General features: G+C 40.1%; 1 protein-coding gene across 3 annotated transcripts in view; it reads right to left on the reverse strand.

Moving 5' to 3' along the window:
* ano2b (anoctamin 2b) overlaps window positions 1-19,020 on the reverse strand; it is an 83,063-nt gene that overhangs the window by 56,284 nt on the left and 7,759 nt on the right. For 2 of the 3 annotated variants that reach the window (XM_039792489.1, XM_039792490.1), the window contains exons 2-4: window positions 12,538-12,734; window positions 10,000-10,041; window positions 5,840-6,223 (exon numbers count right to left, since the gene is read on the reverse strand). In XM_039792489.1, coding sequence (XP_039648423.1) covers window positions 5,840-6,223; window positions 10,000-10,041; window positions 12,538-12,734 — 623 coding nt within the window. Of the gene's footprint in view, window positions 1-5,839; window positions 6,224-9,999; window positions 10,042-10,139; window positions 10,333-12,537; window positions 12,735-19,020 lie in introns of those variants that run through there. The other variant, XM_039792491.1, reaches the window with a different exon arrangement.

Genomic DNA, 19,020 nt, shown 5'->3' on the forward strand with positions numbered 1-19,020 from the left:
GTACCTGGCTTCTCTCCCAGGGCATTCTGGGATAGACTCTAGCCACGCCTAAGCATGGATGTATTAAGAGTGCTGGATACCACGCAGCCGTGTTCCCAATTGTCCCAAGTGGTCACTTGTGGTAATGCAAATATGAAATCCCTTGCGGCCCACTAAGCATATTCCCCATAGACCACCATTATAAATGAGACATCTGTGAAACCGTCAACAGGACACCTCAGAATACAACAAGGTCAATTATTACTGTTTGAATTATGATTTTTTTTGTATCCATGGAGGCTTTATATTTGTAAAACATTCCCAGAACACATCATACCTAAACCACATTGTAGGTCGATTTCAAAAGACTCCCAAAACGCCCATTCTTTACATTAAATGTCATTTGATGTATCGCAGTGGGAATTGAACCCAGATTTCCCCACACAAAAGGCATGTTTCATATCCACTGCGCCATCACCACCCCATTCTAATCACTGCCGCACCGTTGTGGGTAAATCATGTGACCGTTCTATTTAACATAAAGCATGCAGTTTTAAGTCTAAGAACGTAGTAAACGTTGTGAAACTGAAATTAAACAAAAATACTTAGTGTTTGGCTTAAAATGTGTCACGTAATAAACTAAAATCAGGACGTCACGGATGTCATTGCATCACAGGCTAAAGGCTCTTATATACTAGACGCAGCCCAGCTCGCGTGCGCAAATGTGATGTCATGGGATCTCTGTGCCTATATATACCCGCGCTGGTGCTCGTGACACTAGTTGCAGTCTTCTCCTGAACAGAGGTGGCGCTAATGAGCAAAGGCTACTGACATTGCTATTTCTACGGACTAGAAGAAGAAGAAAAAGGTAAACAACGGCAGAACTGGCAGCAGCGTTGCCGTCAATGCTTCGATTTGATTTGATGACCTACTTCGTCGGATCAAGCGTTTCATTCGCCATAAAAGAACTCATCTTAAGCCAGTAAGTTTACATGAGAGACTTGCAGTCACTCTGAGAGTCCTGGGATCCGGTTGTTGGTGAACGCGCTCAGGCCTCCTGTTTCCGCTTTGTCGCGCACCGCTGGGAAAAAAAAGAGCCGTGCGCGACCTCTGCTCGCGCGCCATAAATCTGAGCGCGGCGGCAGGATATTACATCATTTTGACGTCACGATGGCGCGCGCCACCTTGGATGCGGCTAGTATAGCGTACGTTTAAGGGCTGTAAAACTTCTTGTAAAACTTTTGGTTTCACACAGGACACAAACCCCGGTTTCCTAAGCGAAAGTCCTGTGTTAGTTTGACCCAAACCTGCCTCCTTAATCAGAATTTGGCACTCTTATACTTTGTCACCTCACTTCCTCGTTTGCACTCATGATCATTTCTACAGCCGCGATAGGTCCCCGCCCAACAAGAAATTAGGGAAATTGTGAGTCGTTGGGTACATATCAGGGATTCTCCGAAGCATCAGAACTGTCCCTCCAAGAGAAAAATATGCACATTCAGTAATCATTAGTATTGTGATCTTGATACTTTTTGTGATTATTGGCATTTCCCTACAACACATCGATGCAGCAGGACCTGAGCGGACAGGTGTAGTACAGAGGAGTGTGCTCCTCCTCCTCCTGCCGCCTGTCAAGCAATATGCAGAGAGAGAATCATTCTTCACCTGAGGGATCTCTTACCAAACAGTTAATCCTGCACATTCTGTTTCCCAAGCCCCCACAGACTGAACTCTTCAAAAGTCCCAGCTCCACTCATGAATTAACATCTTGCTCTGATTTAATTAAAAGTGTTCTGTAAGGGGATGTCCCTAAGAGATCGAAGGTCAACTCAATAATTCTCAGACATAGTCAACAAGTTTGACATTTATACACTCTTTTTTCCCACTATCCCAATTATTCTGACGCACTTTTGCTTTGTTTCTCATCTAAATGACTTAAACATTATTCAGCCTACTTTTTTTGAAATTATTATTTTAAAGTATCAAACTATGCAGTAAAACACATGGTGAAATATGTAAATATAGCACATTATTAATTAATACCTTAATACTGCAGTGCACTGCTATACTTCATATAAAAATTCAAGCCTTGGGAAATGCCAATTTACAGGGATCATTCTGGATTATTTCTGTCCCTCAATTAGTCTGAATAGTCACACAGTTAGTAATTGCTGCCACATTGGCCAATGTGTGTTTACAATATCTCAATGTCATCTTTGTTGACCTGTACATGAATAACAGATTTAACCATTGTGTTGCTCTGCTGAATGGTTGGTTCATTAAGTGATTCATATATTCAACCTGATGTGAGAAACAAAGCCAAACTGAGGAGTAGTCATATTCAAATATGTTAAATATAAAAAGGTACATTATTTTACTATCTGCACACAGTATTTATATTATTAAGTGAGTTATTAAGTGAGCAGCAAACCTACAGTTATTATCAGACAGTGTTCCTTCTCTCTGCCAGCACTACCTACAACCACATCTAGCTGATTGAAGGAGTGTAATTATGTTTGTCAATCATTTTGTAAGAGTACCCCCCACTACATTTAAATGAGAGATATCGGAACACAAGTCTTCCTCTTAATATTGGCTGCACTCGGCAGCAGATTCGATCTACCCCTCAATTCATGAGATGGGATAAAGAGCTTTCAGTCAGTCAGCCAGCCAATCTAATCCTGGTTTAGCTCCGCGGCCACACTATCAACAATCTGATTAATACTAGCCTGCAGACCGCACACACTGCCAACTGGCTGCCATCCAGCACACACACATGCCCACACAGTCGCACGTATTTAGCAAAATAGGTATCACACATGCCAAACCCGAATACTGTACAGTGGTATGGCACCTGTAAAAGTCTTTCTATCCTGCATTTAACATAAATATAACTCTTCTCTGAACATTGTGAGCCTACTAGTAACCACGATATATCACTGTTCCAGTTTCTAATACTCAGTTTTAGGGATATAACAATTCACAAAATGGCAAGACCATTCCTTGCAGCTTGCAACAGCTGAAGCGAGAGACACTCCCAACTGATTCCTATTAGTGTTAGAGCCAAAGTGCAGCAGCAGTTCATTTGGTAACAAGTGGAACAATAACTAAATTTGTACAACTCTGTGGCAGTGAGCCTGCAGACCCACTACAAGAACACAGAACACACTGATTGTGTTCTTGCACGCACGCACACACACACACACACACACACACACACACTAAAAGCAGGACTTAACTACACACTCAGACGCAAGTACAGGTTGCTATGTAACACAATCACATCGAAGCGATTTGTACATGTCCAAACAAAATGACCAGTTTCAGGCTAAATTAGTAAATCAACACAAAGAGGTCACCACAGCAGCTGTGTTGGCTACAGCAACTACAATTTACGCCTGCCAGCTCACAGGAAACCACCAGGCTGTCGTGTGGATTCCAACACCAAAATAAACAGAATCCGTGTGTGTGTATATTTATATATATATATATATATATATATATATATATATATATATATATATACACATACACATACACACACAGATTCTGTTTATATATATATATATATATATATATATATATATATATACATAAGTGGTAAGACACAAAATAACAGAAACATCACATGGAAAAGAAATTTTGATTGTAGTAAAGGTGAGTTATAGTCAGTGCCATTTAGCAGTGTAGGTCATATATAAAAGAGATTAGGAACAAACACTATAAATGTGAATTTTCAGAAGAACATGAACAGAGCTCAGAACTGAGACCAAACTGTATTCCATTATGTGCGAGGAAGTAATTATGAGAAGATACAATAAAAACTTAGGGTTAGGGTTAGGGTTAGGGTTAGTTAGAGTTCGGATCAAATGCTCTGAGCTTCTCAACTTTGGTCTGATCTAGTCCTGTAAAATGGCTTGTTCAATATTTATATTTTGGGCTTGCAGAACAATCACCACTCTTTAAAGTTTCCTTACGATCAATACAGATCCACACTATTGGCTGTAAACATTGGTGGTTAAAGGTTTCCTTTGTCCTTCTGTCCGAAATGTTCCTGGACAGCAGAACAAGGTAGAATGACTCATCAGACTTGATTTTTCTCTCCATTGCTCAGGTTTGCAGGTTTGGTGCAGCCTGCACCAACTTGTGCATTTTTGTGTGTTGCCCTGAATACAAGACGTTTCTGACTGACTGCTCATATGCTTTAACTGGGCAGGCCTACCTGTGTATCGAATTATATTTATATTATATTTGGACGTATTTTGTTGATTTGGACTGAAAGTACTGAAGATACTAGGGGTGGCAAAAAAAAGTTGATTCTTAGATGAATCACAATTCTCTCTTGAAAGATTATGGCAACTTTATGGCATGTCAAAAATCGTAAAATTTAAAAAGTTAAACTAAAAGATAGTGGAAGTAAATGTTTGTTTTAACCATGGTTTATTACACATACGCTGTTTTAAAAGTAAATAATGTAGTAATAAAAGCTTTTGATGCATCATGATCCATCGATAATCATGTTATCACTGCATCTTAGCCCTCTTAATCAGAATCCATGTTTGTGCCTGTACACTTTGTGTGCTCTAAAGCTAACACACTTTTATGTAGTTTTTCTATTATTTTGTCCAACAGCAGCAAGGTGACAAAGGAAGGCTGAACACGGTGCATGAAACATAAAAATGGAAATAAAAGATACATTTCAAAGATTAATAGAAACTTCCTTGTGACACTAGGCTCTTGCTGGTGTAATAGCCACCTTATAACCTTAACAACGCATCGAGTCTCACCCACCTATTTCCTCTACCATCTGAGCCAGGTGCCGTATGTAGGCGCTCACCTTAAATAGCTCAAGACGGTTACATCAGATCCTTTGTCAGGGTTGATCTTAAAAATCCTGTAAAGTCGGTAAAAACTGTAGCATCTAGTCTGTGTATCAAACCACAGGCTGCCGGTTAATGTCTGAAGTTATCCTGATTACTTCTGCAGGTATTGTGACCAAAAAGATTAACCATAATTGTTCAACTTTAATAAAGAACAATGCTTTTTCCAGATACCAAACAGTTCAACAGACTTCATACCCGCACTGTTCATCCAGACTGTACATCCGGTAGGCCAGACTAGTGGCAAAAAGACTACCGACTTTTTGCCCCTAAGTCGGCAAAAAACAATAATTCAAAGGTGGAGTCTGCGTTGGCATTTAGCGTCCCTCTCGCTCCCACAGCCGTTCTCTTTGTACATCCATTGTCTTTCCCGTCCTGTGCACGAGCACAAACGTTATAGTGCTGCGTGGCTCGGTCCAAACCTTAGTTTGTTTCCCATTTACAGAGCCAGGGCTGTGTAAGAACACAGGATTTTTTTCAGCACGCACACACAGAATGGACAGCTAGCAGACCGTGAGGAGATATTCGTTGCATTTGACAAAAAATGTATTGGTATTAGAATCACAGACTCAGGGAGATCTCTAGATCACCGAGTAGCGTGTGCACCCAACGTAGGCTGAGTCCTTGGCAGTGGACTGGGTTCAAATTCAACGCACAGCCCTTCACTCTGTGTCATCCCCTTTCCTTGTGGGTCTACACTATCTAATAAAAAAGATTTTAAGATGTTTGTTTATATTTCTTTTTTTATGACAATAAAAACCTTCATCCTTGAGTACAATGGGCTTCTATATTTATACATTAAATGTTCCTAGCTTCCATACAGATGGTTTCAGACCAAGGTTGCTGGTCACCAGTTTTCCACAAGGATATTAATCTGCCAAAAGAAGAAATCTCACCAAAATCATCACTCTCAACTGCATTAGCACATAGTAATATAACATTAGAAAGTAAAAGATATGCGTCAATACAGTCACACTCACCTCTCTGTCTCTCTCTATCTCCAGGCCGGCCTCCAGCAGGTTAGCCTCAAATTCCTGTCTGACTAGATGCATCTCATGGTCAGCAGGCTCTGTTAGCTCATTCCCTCCTGCACGACCAAGCTCCATGAACACCTCGCCGACACAGCCAGCCCCCACTCTCGGTATGCTGCCTCTTCCTGCCGTCGGATCTGAGCCCACCGAAGGGGCAAAGTTGCCATTGGAAACAATGGATAACCTGTCGTGTGAAACTGTGGCGCTGGCACGAGATCGTATGGAGGCGGGCCGCCGATGATGGAAGACCAGAACGTAGTCAACTTTCCGTTTGCCATCGGAGAAGTAAAGGCCTTCTGCACTGCCCCGAGGGCTTGAAAGTGACTCCACAACCTGCAGGGAGCCAAGAGAAATCAAAAGGGAATGTAAAATATAAAGTAGAAATACGTACGCTGTACAAACAGTGGCAGTAGCACAGTAGCACTAACCATTGAAACTGCTCTCAGATTGAGGAAACCATCATCTCCGTCCTACTCTCATTTCTTTACAAAAATTAATGCAAGGCATCCCAATCCATTTAACAAATACACACTGTTTAAAGACAGCATACACAGAACCTTTACGCAGCAGCGGGGGTTATGTAATAACTGTTTGAATGAACTTAAGCATCTACTGCACTGTCAGCACACGCAAACAGAAGTGGCTTTTGGCAGGTTCTCAAAAACACTGAAGTGAGAACCTTCAGCAGCAGAGTGGGCAGCCAGCTCACCTTTGGCAGTTTTATTCTTTATTTAGAATAGGGAAAGTAGAGAGGGAGACTAAACATGGAGGACACAAGAGGTAACACTATATAGGCTCTGGGCTTGAGAGATCTTTTTAACTTATCAGCAGGACAGGTTTTTAAAATATAGTGTTGTGCATCTATGCTAAGTTAAATTCTACTCTTTTCACTTAGTGTCTGCGTGTGTGTGTCACAGCTATATGACTATATTGCATTGTTGTTGAAGCACTAAATAATGCAACATCACTTACATTAATTAAATGGCTATTATTTATCCATCTAATTTATGTAAGTGACATTGCAATATTTGGCACATGGCACACATGTATTGTATGGAGCTCAAGTTTCCCACAAATAAGACTGGATTAGCTTAATTTTTCACCTATTTTGTTACGGTTCATCACTATGAGCAATGCCTTTCACATTTTCATTTGATCCATTGGTAGTGTAAAATATCAGTTATAGACACTTTAATGATATTTAATAACCTAGCTAGCAAACAAGCTGCTGTAAGCTCACACTATGGCATGGTAGCTATGTATGAATCAGTGGCAACTTCAAGCCTTGCATACTAGGTATCAGGGATCACCATGACAGTGTCAGTTGAATGATCTTGTAGGCCTAAACAAGGCACAATTTTTTAAATGCCTTACCATTTCCCAGTAGCCAAAGGGCTCTTACTGAATAGGCCAACTTCGATTTTCAACTCTGATTTCACAGTGCTTGACATTCAGTACATGTCTGAAACATCAGAAAATGTAGCTTACGGAATTCACTTACTGGTCCTGGCTGTCAGTAAACAGGAAGTTTATCTTGGATCTGGATATCATTGAAATATGGCCACGTGCTTTGTTGGTTCCAATGCCAGATTAGCTCAAATATTTAAAAGCCCCGCAGGCATCCATGGTCCTCCCACACAGGTCTTTTCATTTATTTAGACTAATTGGACTTCTTCTAAGGCATGCATAGGGGTGCCCCCTTTTAGTCGTTTAGTCGACTAATCGGTCGTTTTGGTCTTAGCCGACTAAGATTTCTTTAGTCGATTAGTCATTTGTTATGCTTTTTCATGCTTATTTACAAAGAAACTTATGAGCGCATATGTGGTAAACTAAAGCTGGGCAATATATTTTTATTGTTGTGTTGTTATATCGATATCGTGATATGAGACCATATATCGTCTAAGATTTCAGATATCGTAATATCGTAAATGGCTTAAGTTTTATCTTTTGCTGGTTTTAAAGGCTGCATTACAGTAAAGTGATGTCCTTTTCTGAACTTACCAGACTGTTCTAGCTGTTCTATTATTTGTCTTTACCCACTTAGTCATTATATCCACATTACTGATGATTTTTTTATCTAAAATCTAATTGTGAAGATACAATATCGTCATCAAGTTATTTGGTCAAAAATATGGTGATATCTGATTTTCTCCACATCGCCCAGCCCTATGGTAAACACAAGATTTAAACTGGTGCTTTTGCATGATTCTTTTTACAGATCTGTCGATTAAATCAACTCATTGATTAGTCGACAAAATCATATTAGTGTGGGGATTTCTTTAGTCGTGGCCAGCCCTCGACTGCACAGACTGTGCTTGATTGATATCTTCCTTGCACACATTTTTTGTTGAAAACTATTAAATTAAAGTATTTTGGTAATCGTTTAAATCGGTTTAAGTAACTTTTCATGAAAAAAGTAAAAATTCTCTGATTCTAGCTTTTTAAATGTGAATATTGTTCTAGTTTCTTCACTCCTCTGTGACAGTAAACTGAATATCTTTGAGTTGTGGACAAAACATTTGAGGACGTCCTCTTGGGCTTTGGGAAACACTCATTAACAGTGTGTTTACCATGTTTTGACATTTTATAGACAAAACAACTAACTGATTAATCTAGAAAATTATCCAACAGATTAATCGACAATGAAAATAGTCATTAGTTGCAGCTCTTCCTTTATCAATTTTTTTTTTTTTTACACAGGCTGTGTCCAAGATCACGCCATATTTACTACATTCACTTGTTGCCATTTTATTTGAATGTCCGTATTATCAGTGTGGAAGCACCCCGAACAATTTCCACAATTGAACAAAAAGTATTGTCCTCTTTCTACCAAAAAATCCAGTGGTGTAGTCTACGTGATAAGCAGGTATACGCAGTATACCTACTAAGAAAGCTCCAGGATTTCCATATACCCACTTAAAAATGGACAATGACACGCAACAACGTACTTTACCATTATATTTTGGACATATTTTGAATTGTCATCTGTGTTGTTTTTTTTCTTTGCATAGGCTAAATAAAAAGGTATTTCAGCTGTGAATTGGTGCATAAAAGTGTATCAAAATACAGGAAATTAAGTCTTTGACGCTCAAAATTTCCCTGGGGGAGGACACCCAGACCCCCAAAGTCCCATTCTGGGCCATACATATACATATACAGTACAGTACACCCACTACAATACATTAGACTACACCACTGAAAAAATCCCACATGTATGCTTAATACCACTCGTTATAGAATACCCAATTGAGTGTTTATTACGGTAAATAATTAATGAGTGAACCTGGGAGTGATTTCAGACACAGCTATGGAGTTTGGTGACATATTATTCCCAGCATAGCTCCGCCCAAATGAGGTCTAATCAGCACACACCTGGGTGGGTGTGCAAGTTCTTTAAACAGTAAACTGTACCCAGACTAACGGTTCCTCGTGTCAAAAGATGTCAAGAAATAAAAACCATTGTCAAATTTGGAATATCTTGAAAACATAGCAGCAGTATACTGTCAAGTAAAAATAATATTATCCATTGGAAGTTTTTAAAAGTTCTCACCCGCAGAAGATACATGTAAGCTATGCTACAGTAGGCCTACACACAATGGCCGCTACCTTCAAACTCATAGAACTTTACCGAAGGGTTTCTGGGTCTTCATAAAGGAGAACGTATACAGTACAGGAACGATTAGGCTACCATTTGGTTTCGCCTAGCTAGCTCCAAGAAGGTTCCCAGATGCTCGTGTTGGTTAAAGGTTAACAAAACCGTTCCCTGAAGGTTCCCAGAAGGAAAAAAAACGAAATATTTTTAAAGAACCTCACCTGTTTGCCGCTACCATAAAACATTTTTAACGTGTTGTCGTGTTTTATTATACCTGTCAAATAGTCTCCAACACAATAGTATTTACAGAAACAGATTCTGAACTCTGGTTTTTAGTGTTGCTAAGCTTTACCGTAAACAGCTTTGCGGAGTTTGCAACCAAATGTAAATTCGAGTATTATAACTATTACAGTGGAGCCATTAGCCTAACACAGATTGGTCACAGGTGTAGCTAATTAAACTCCAGGCAAAGACAAGAAAACAAAGAGTGTCGGCGGATGGATACTGGTGTACTTACTGGGATTTTGTCTTCACTCGGGGTTATCTGCATGCTGTTGCGCTTTAAAGACACACAGAGAAGTAGAATAAGAAAAAGAAGAGATAGAGTGAAAGTTGGCGGTTTTTGCAGAAAAAAAGAGCCCTATTCATCATCACCACCTTCATCCCCATCATCCCAAAATGACACCGGAGGTCACTCCAGTTAGTCCACAGTCCAAGAGCAGCAACGGCTCATCTACCATCTACACCAGGGTGTATTGTTTTGCCAAAGAAGGACGGGTCCGCTAGAAGAGGGCTGCGCATTTAGACTCAGCAGCCTGATCGCGTGCTGGTGATACCCATCTATCCCACTGTGTGTGATCTGGAGGCTGCCTGCGCACCGCCGGCGCTTTATGGCACGGAGAATGCCACACTGTAAAAAATGTCTGTCTCCAATCAGTTATTTGGTCTTGACGCTGAGTCTCTAAAATGCCGTTTGCAGTAAAGACAATCAACACATTTTGCCTAACTGATGGGAATTTAAATAATTGGTATCACTTAACAATAACCATTACTAAGAAATGGTAAATTGTTGATTGATTAAACTTTACTTAACAGTTATTTTACAATGAAATTATAATTATTTTTTATTTTTACTAATGATAAGTAATGCCGTAATTTATGTGATTCTAAGAGTCTATTATTGCACACATAACATTTTATATATTATAGTGAGTTTTCATTTGTTAATGATTAATGATTTGTAAAGCTTACTTGTGTAAACCGTCAATAAACATTATTTTGGATGCCTATTATAAAGTTGCAACCGATGATTTGAATACCTTGTAAATGTTTAGTAAATACCTTTTAAAGCATTACTTAGATAGCTATTATCAGCGCACAATAATCAGATAATCATCTCTTTTGTAGATCACCAAAAAAAAGAGTTCATCTGTGTTTTAAGCCCCCAACGTCTCCTTCCAGGCATTTAGGCAGTTAGGGTTAGGTTTGGGTTAGGGTTAAGGTTAAGGTTAGGGTTAGGTGCCTTGAAGTCAATGGTCGCAGCGCTGCCTTGAAGTCGATTAGGCAATGGTTATGGTTAGGATTAAGGTTAAGGTTAGGGTTAGGTGCCTTGAAGTCGATTAGGCAATGGTTAAGGTTAGGGTTAGGTGCCTTGAAGTCGATTAGGCAATGGTTAAGGTTAGGGTTAGGTGCCTTGAAGTCAACAGTCGCAGCGCTGCCTGGAAGGAGACGTTTGGGGCTTAAAACGCCATCGAGCAAAAAAAAAGATTGTGTTATGTTAGGCTACTTGATGCTTTACAAACCACTTATTATCCATGGGATAATTATAATAAGGATTAGTTGCAATGTAATACTACTAGCCATCCAAATAATGTTTATAGATGGTTTACAGAACAATTATTAACCATTGAGAAAGTATTAATTATCTACCTACATTTATAAACTATACACTAATACGCTAAACTAGTAATAACATAACATTGCTTATAGCATTACCGATAATTACTGAAGATTACAAATCATCATATTATTATTTGTTGATGACGTAGTTACCAAATACTTTCTAGTGTGGTTTCACCTGTTTTTAGAAGTTTTGCCTGTTTCTGAAATAGGCTACATCTCAAATTTTATCTGACAGTAAAAAAAAAACTTGGTTTGCAATAAAATGTGATACTATATTACCCTTCCCAATAGCCTTTTTTTCCTATTTTAAAATTAAAAAATATGTCTTATGCTCTTATTAAAAAAAAAAAAAAAGAGAGGTTATGGTGGATATTTTTTGCAGTGTGGAGAGAGGAAGCAGCCTTGGTTTAGACAGCCCACTGATGTCACCTTGAGAGAGACCTGTGTTTTTCTAATAGCTACCCCGTAATCACGGAAGCAATATAAAATGTATTTGAAGCATTGCTTTTATCCCAGGATTATATTTCTGTTATCCTCGAAGAAGCATTTTACAAGATAACATTTTACACTCGATACACACACACACACACACACACACACACACACACACACACACACACACACACACAGATACCTTCTGAGGCACTGCTAACCCCAGGCTTTACCATTAACATATTTCTAATATCAGCCTAAATCCTCAACTGAAGTCTTTTCCCTAAACTTACATTAACCTTGAACTCACGTGTTTACGCTTTTGACTCAAACTCAGGTTGTATTCGGTTCTTCTCCCGATTATCACTCAGTTTCAACTTTTATTTTGAAAGACTACAAGAATAAACATCTTGCACACTATATAAGAACAGCTTCCTCCATCATCACCATGAAATATTTAAAGTCATGAAGTCATTTTAATAAGATTTCTTTTCTATTTTGTGCTGCTAAATCATAAAATGATGCAATGCTATGCAACACGGTACCCATGCAGGAAATATTACATTACATTAAGTTATTTTTGCGAGATACTACTAGTGTGTATGAGCAGGCTTTAATCTCAAACTGGTTCCCAAAAAGTACATTATTACGTTGTTGTTGTTGTTTTGTTAGTTTTTTGACCTACACACATCCTTTCTGTGGTCCTTTTTTTTTTTTTTACCTGTAACAAAGTTTCTAATTCCTCAGCCCAGGGTTGTTGTTTATAAGGTGCAGGCTCCAGGATGCTGTGGGACATGGGGTCCAGTCCCATGCCGGACATGTCCTTGGTCAGATGATACAGGCCGTCGCTGTGGATGGACGACGACTCGCTTATTGCTGTGGCAACTCGCCTGAAGCTCACACCATTGGTCCATGATCCTGGAAGACATTTATTTTGGAAAGACAAATGATTATAGAGTGTAGTCTAGACCTACTATATCTGTGAAGTGTCCTGAGATAACTCCTGTTGTGATTTGACACTATAAATACAATTGAATTGAATTATAACTCAGGGATCAGCATCTCGATTGGACATTTGGTCATTTAAAACTCCACGAGGGAACTTCATGCTGAGCTATAACTGCACAATTTTGAAAGTTTAAAAGGAACTTGTTAGCCAGAAATTGTGCATTGTGACGTCAGTCACTTAAACTCCACATGGATGAGGTGAAGAGGGACATCTATAGACAGCGGGTCCAGTTTACTCGGGGTAAATATTTCCCACCAAGGACCAAACACAGAAGTAAAACAGGAGAGAGTCTAGAACATCTTGGATGATTCAGCTGTATTGATTCAGGTGTATTTTCACATCTCGTCCTGTGCAGCTTTCTTTTGTTTATCCAGGCAAAGTCAAAGCAGCCGTGCGGAAACTTCCAAAAGCTTTCTTCACATTTATACACCTCAGAGCTGTCATAAAATGAACATAAAAAGAGAAGGTTCCTCCACCGCAACGCGATTCAGACAACAGCATGACTATAAATGTAATGTTCACACATTTGGTTGAAAAGATTTGCCAGCTGTCAGTTTGCAAACAGTTAGTCAAAAGAGAAGAAGATTGGTATTACGCTCAGATCTGCCCACGAGATTACATCCAACAGACAGTTAAAGGTCCCATGGCATGAAAATTTCACTTTATGAGGTTTTTTTAACATTAATATGAGTTCCTCCAGCCTGCCTATGGTCCCCCAGTGGCTAGAAATGGTGATAGGTGTAAACCGAGCCCTGGGTATCCTGCTCTGCCTTTGAGAAAATGAAAGCTCAGATGGGCCGATCTGGAATCTCCTCCTTATGAGGTCATAAGGAGCAAGGTTACCTCCCCTTTCTCTGCTTTGCCCGCCCAGAGAATTTGGCCCACCCATGAGAGAGAGACATCATGGCCCTCGAACGAGCAAAGTTGCAGTTGGTCAAGGCCACACCCCCACCCTCCACCCTGCCCCCCCTTATCTCCTCCTCAATGGCACATCCTAAGGAAAGCTCATTGTGGGACTGGCTCTAGTGGCTGTAATTCTGCACCAAGGCTGAATTTCGGGAAAGAGACTTCAGATACAGTATTAGGGGACCACTAAGGTCTATATAAAAGAGACTTCAGATACAGTATTAGGGGACCACTAAGGTCTATATAAAAGAGACTTCAGATACAGTATCAGGGGACCACTAAGGCCTATATAAAAGAGACTTCAGATACAGTATTAGGGGACCACTAAGGCCTATATAAAAGAGACTTCAGATACAGTATTAGGGGACCACTAAGGTCTATATAAAAGAGACTTCAGATACAGTATTAGGGGACCACTAAGGTCTATATAAAAGAGACTTCAGATACAGTATTAGGGGACCACTAAGGTCTATATAAAAGAGACTTCAGATACAGTATTAGGGGACCACTAAGGTCTATATAAAAGAGACTTCAGATACAGTATCAGGGGACCACTAAGGCCTATATAAAAGAGACTTCAGATACAGTATTAGGGGACCACTAAGGCCTATATAAAAGAGACTTCAGATACAGTATTAGGGGACCACTAAGGTCTATATAAAAGAGACTTCAGATACAGTATTAGGGGACCACTAAGGCCTATATAAAAGCATCCAAAGAGCACTGGAAACGGGCAAACAGCTAGCTCCGTCCAAAGGTAATACAATCTGCCTACCAGCACCTCATTAATGAACACTTTATATCTCATTTGTTTAATTAAAAAAATAAATAAAAAGGGAATGGTGTGTAAAATGTGCAGGCTCCGTGACGTCACCCATAGGTTTGCGAGGAGACAAAATGAAGCTCCAAGTGGGCGGCTCCCGGTAGCTCCGGCCGTCCGCCATCTTGGCGGTGCCCGACGTCTCCTAATCTAAAAGCGGGTAAAGAGGTGGAGCGTGGACGGAGCGGAGGCGGGCCGAATGAAGCCTACAGTCTGCTCACCTCCTGTGACGACAGCCCAGCTGTCACCCAAAGCGACACCCCCTTAATTATGCATAACTTTGAGCTGAATATAATTAAAACGGGTAAGTTATAAATAAATTCAACCCCCATACAGTTGTCATGGAGGGGGAAATTAGCTATAGAGACCAGAACATTTTTTTTGCACCAGGCTGTAAATATGTTTCATTCTGCTGTGAACAGGGCCGCAGAAATGAGTGAGGTCCTTCTACAACTGTATAATTAAATATATACAAATGGACCTGTTGGTCAAAATACTTTTATTAAAGCTGCACAATTTGTCACATTCAGTGGTGTAAAGTAACAAAGTACATTCATTCATGTAGCTAAAGTACAGTTTTGAGGTACTTGTGTATTTCCAGTTTGCTACTTTATACTTCTACTTTACTATATGTTAGAATGAAATACTGGGCTTTTTACTGCACTACATTTATTTGACACTTTTTTTTAAACAAAGTGTCTAAAATGGGCTCCACATTGATGAGCTACAACATTAAAATGCTCTTACATGTATACACTTAGACTGGGTAAACCCAGCCCGATCTGCTGGCAATTTGATTTCGACCAGCAGCTCAGGCTGGAAACCTGTATATTTATCTATCCTGCTTCCATTACAAATCTGCGGGGGACCAATCACAAACTGGCTTAGCCACCTGGCGCGCTATTGGCGGGTTTAACACGATGGGCGATAGAGAAACGACCACGCAGCTTCTTGTTTACATTCAACATGGCGGCCACCGGAGCAACAGAAACCCGCTGATGCCGCTTGTCGCTGCTACGTCACCCAGATCGTTGCTCTGATTGGTTGAAGGACTATCCAATTGCGTCCAGAGTCTATTGAACTATGCCCGTTGATCACGCCTCTTGTGCAGTAGAAAATACAGAGCAGACTCCCCAGACTAATGTTCAATCTTAAAAGATTGAGCTTGGTCTGGTGAGAGCCAGGCTAGTATACACTGTTTTGTGTGATTGATGAAAGCAGCATAATATGGCCATTCTGCATAAAGAGTACTTTTATTTTTTATACTTTAAGTACATTTTGTTGATGACAGCCTACTTCTTTACTTTGACTTCAGTAACATTTTGAATTCAGGACTTTTTTTCACACAGATGTCGGTCTTATTGATAGCTTTCAGTTTCAAGCAGTTTTATGTCATTCAGATGCAGAGAGACAGCGGGTTTTTCAGGAAATGATTACCGAGGTCCGGACCTTGGTGACCTCATAGCTTGCTACGGCCGTGGCCGCGCTTTCGGGAGCCAGCCTCAAGTGGCCATTCGAGGATCTGCAGTTTTTGGCACTTCTGCGTTGGTTTTAATTTTTTTTTAGACCCGGAGGTTTCCTCTTGGGTTGTCTCGCATCACCAGACCTCCAATCCCGGAATGCTTTGTGGACTAACCAGACCCTCCTCCGCAGCGCTGTGGAGGAAGGTCTGGCGATGTGAGACTACCCAAGAGGCAACCTCAAAACCTCAAAACCTACAGCATTCTGGAAAACGTGATCTGGTTTATTGGCATTTCTTTAAACCAATCACAATCGTCTTGGGAGGCGCTAAGCGCCGGACGGAGCAACGGTACCTTTACAAAATAGCCTTGGGAAGGAACTTGTTTTGGTGGAACATGTACACGTAGGGAGGCGAGCTCTGGAATTAAAATGGCTGTCAAGTGTGTGATGAGAATTTTACTGTAAAAAAAAAATCTATAAAATTTGATTGTCGGTTCTAGCTAGGAGGATGTTTCCTGAATCGAGTTTAAAATGCCAACACAAAGCAAGCAGAAAGGTAAGGGACATCTCCCCCACAACCTGTCATTTTTATACACTAGTTTTTGTATGGATTTAACAACCAAGATATAAGGTCTTAATTAGTGAGCTTTAAAATGGCTGGTAGGAGTACTGTTTTGTTTGGACAGAGCCAGGCTAGCTGTTTCCCCCTGTTTCCAGTCTTTATGCTAAGCTAAGCTAACCGGCTGCTGGCTGTGGCCATATATTTAACAGGTGAGATATGATGGTGGTGCTGATCCTCTCATCTAACTCCTGGCAAGAAAGCGAAAAAACGTATTTCCCAAAATGTCAAACCATTGCTTGGAACAACACGACTGCAGTGTCTACTGTAGAAGTTCTTGTTTCCCAGTTTGGTCTTTTCCATAATAATATAATAGTGGAAAGACTGTACACATGTAAGCTGCCCTGTAAAAACACCTGAATTTCCTGAAAGTCCTGAATTTGTAGCTACGGGTTCCTTGCTCAGAGAGCAAAGAGCCTTGACGTCTGTCATTAACAAAGTAGAGAACGTTACTCATCCACTTTCCTCACAAAACGTTTTCCACATAAGGGTGGAGATTTGATTAGTTTCTTTAAGATGTCTTGGTCTCCAGACTTGTGGATTTTGAGGATCATCATTTTCAGTTACTATGCCTTTTTTTATTTGTAGCCCCACGTATGCAAAGTGGTGCTGAAGCTTTGTTTCACACTGTGCTAATTGACGTGTGTGTCAGTCAATCACAAACCCCGTCTCAAAGCACTTTACAAAGGACGAGCCTACGTAAAGCCAACTTCTCAACAGTCATTCTCGAAACAGAAAGAACACAATATAATACAAGGAAAAAAAAATGCACAAGACGGGAAATATTGCAAATGGGGTAAAGGTCCTAATTGTATCTTCCACACGGTGCAGGGAAGGATAAAAGAATAAACACACCAGCTGATTACTTGTTGCTCAGCCACTGTTTATTTTGAGAACTGTGATTTTTTTTCAAACGGTCCTCCCCTCAGGAAGTTAAAGTGCACGGGTGACGAAACGGACATTTCTCCATCGTTATCAATACGTCTGCTGTGTTGTCAGAAACCGCAACAGATTGCCTTTTTTTTTTTTCATAAGGTTACTATGTGTGTGTGTGTATGGTTATTTTAGGGATACAGACCGCTGTAGCCATAGTAACGCACCAGGCCACGTGCTGTGCTCTCATTTCAGCACCACGGACAGCTCTCTCCATTTCAATTTCTCTTTCTCTCTCTCATCCACACACAGGCTGTACAACACTTAAACGTACTGTACGAGCATGAGCCAGGTCAAGAGGGGGAAATATTTTCATAATGTCTCTATTGAAGCATTTTCGGCCTATAAGGAAACATTTGTGTTCTTCACAGCTCACTTGACAGCGGCACAGTCGCCTGGAGGTTATAGAGGCGGCCCTGTAACTGGAAGGTCGCCAGTTTGAATCTGGTAGGAGGGGAAATGAATAAGAAAATCCCTCATGAATAACTATAAAGCAGGGCATCACAGAATAAACATGTTGAAAGTTTCCGCATTTCAAAATAAAGTATAAAATGGAATAAACAAATACATTCTGTCCACTTGGAAACGGCCATTCGTTCAGATTCCTCAAGTAGGTTTTATATCTTAATTTGGACTTGTTACTCATTGCATCTTTGGGCAATGTATTTCATAAAACATTTCGCAATGCTTGATTTAGCATTTTTAGCATATTTTTGCTCAAAGCTTGCATTTATGGTCTGTTATTATATCCAATAACAAATTTCCTTTCACAAGGTGCTCCTGGAGACTTAACTTTTTTTTATTTAAATTTCAATGTCAGTAACACTAAACATCAAACATTATACTGTAGAACATTCCTTGACAGAGGGCTTTTCATTATTTGTTCTTTTTTTCCCTCACAAGCTTCTGATCACGATAGAGTTCAGATAGAGCATAACTCCATCTTTGTAGAAAAATGTCCGTTTTCATTTGTAGTTATGCTGTCAAGTACTCCATTACATAGACTTGTTTCAGTCTCTGAGTCCATTGGATTTTTGTCACTTAAGGTGCTTTCGTTCAATTTACAGTTTGGATTTTCCTGGCAATCAGTAGGAGTATACAAAGTACAGGGCTTAAAGTACTCCGGTGTATGACTAAAAGTAAATAAATTAAAAAGTCCACATGGGATTTGTTTTTGATGCGCTGGGTTTAACCAATTATCGTACTTCCACCTACCAACGAAGCAAGTTCTAGCCAATCCGATGCAAAGTAGGGCGGGTCTTTGCCGAAAAGCTTGAGTGCGGTGTGGTCTCCGTGGCAACGCAGCAAAAAAAATGGAAGCAACTAATCTCAACATGGACAAAATCATTAAAGGGGCGCTATGCAGTTTTGGCAATTTCTTCGCTGTTTTCTCGCAGGTTTCTCTATAGAGCTTCCCCTACAGCTTCAGAATAGATATTTGGCAACACTGTCGTAA

The sequence above is a fragment of the Perca fluviatilis genome, chromosome 23, assembly GCF_010015445.1.
Source record: "Perca fluviatilis chromosome 23, GENO_Pfluv_1.0, whole genome shotgun sequence".
NCBI classification, from domain to species: Eukaryota; Metazoa; Chordata; class Actinopteri; order Perciformes; family Percidae; genus Perca; species Perca fluviatilis.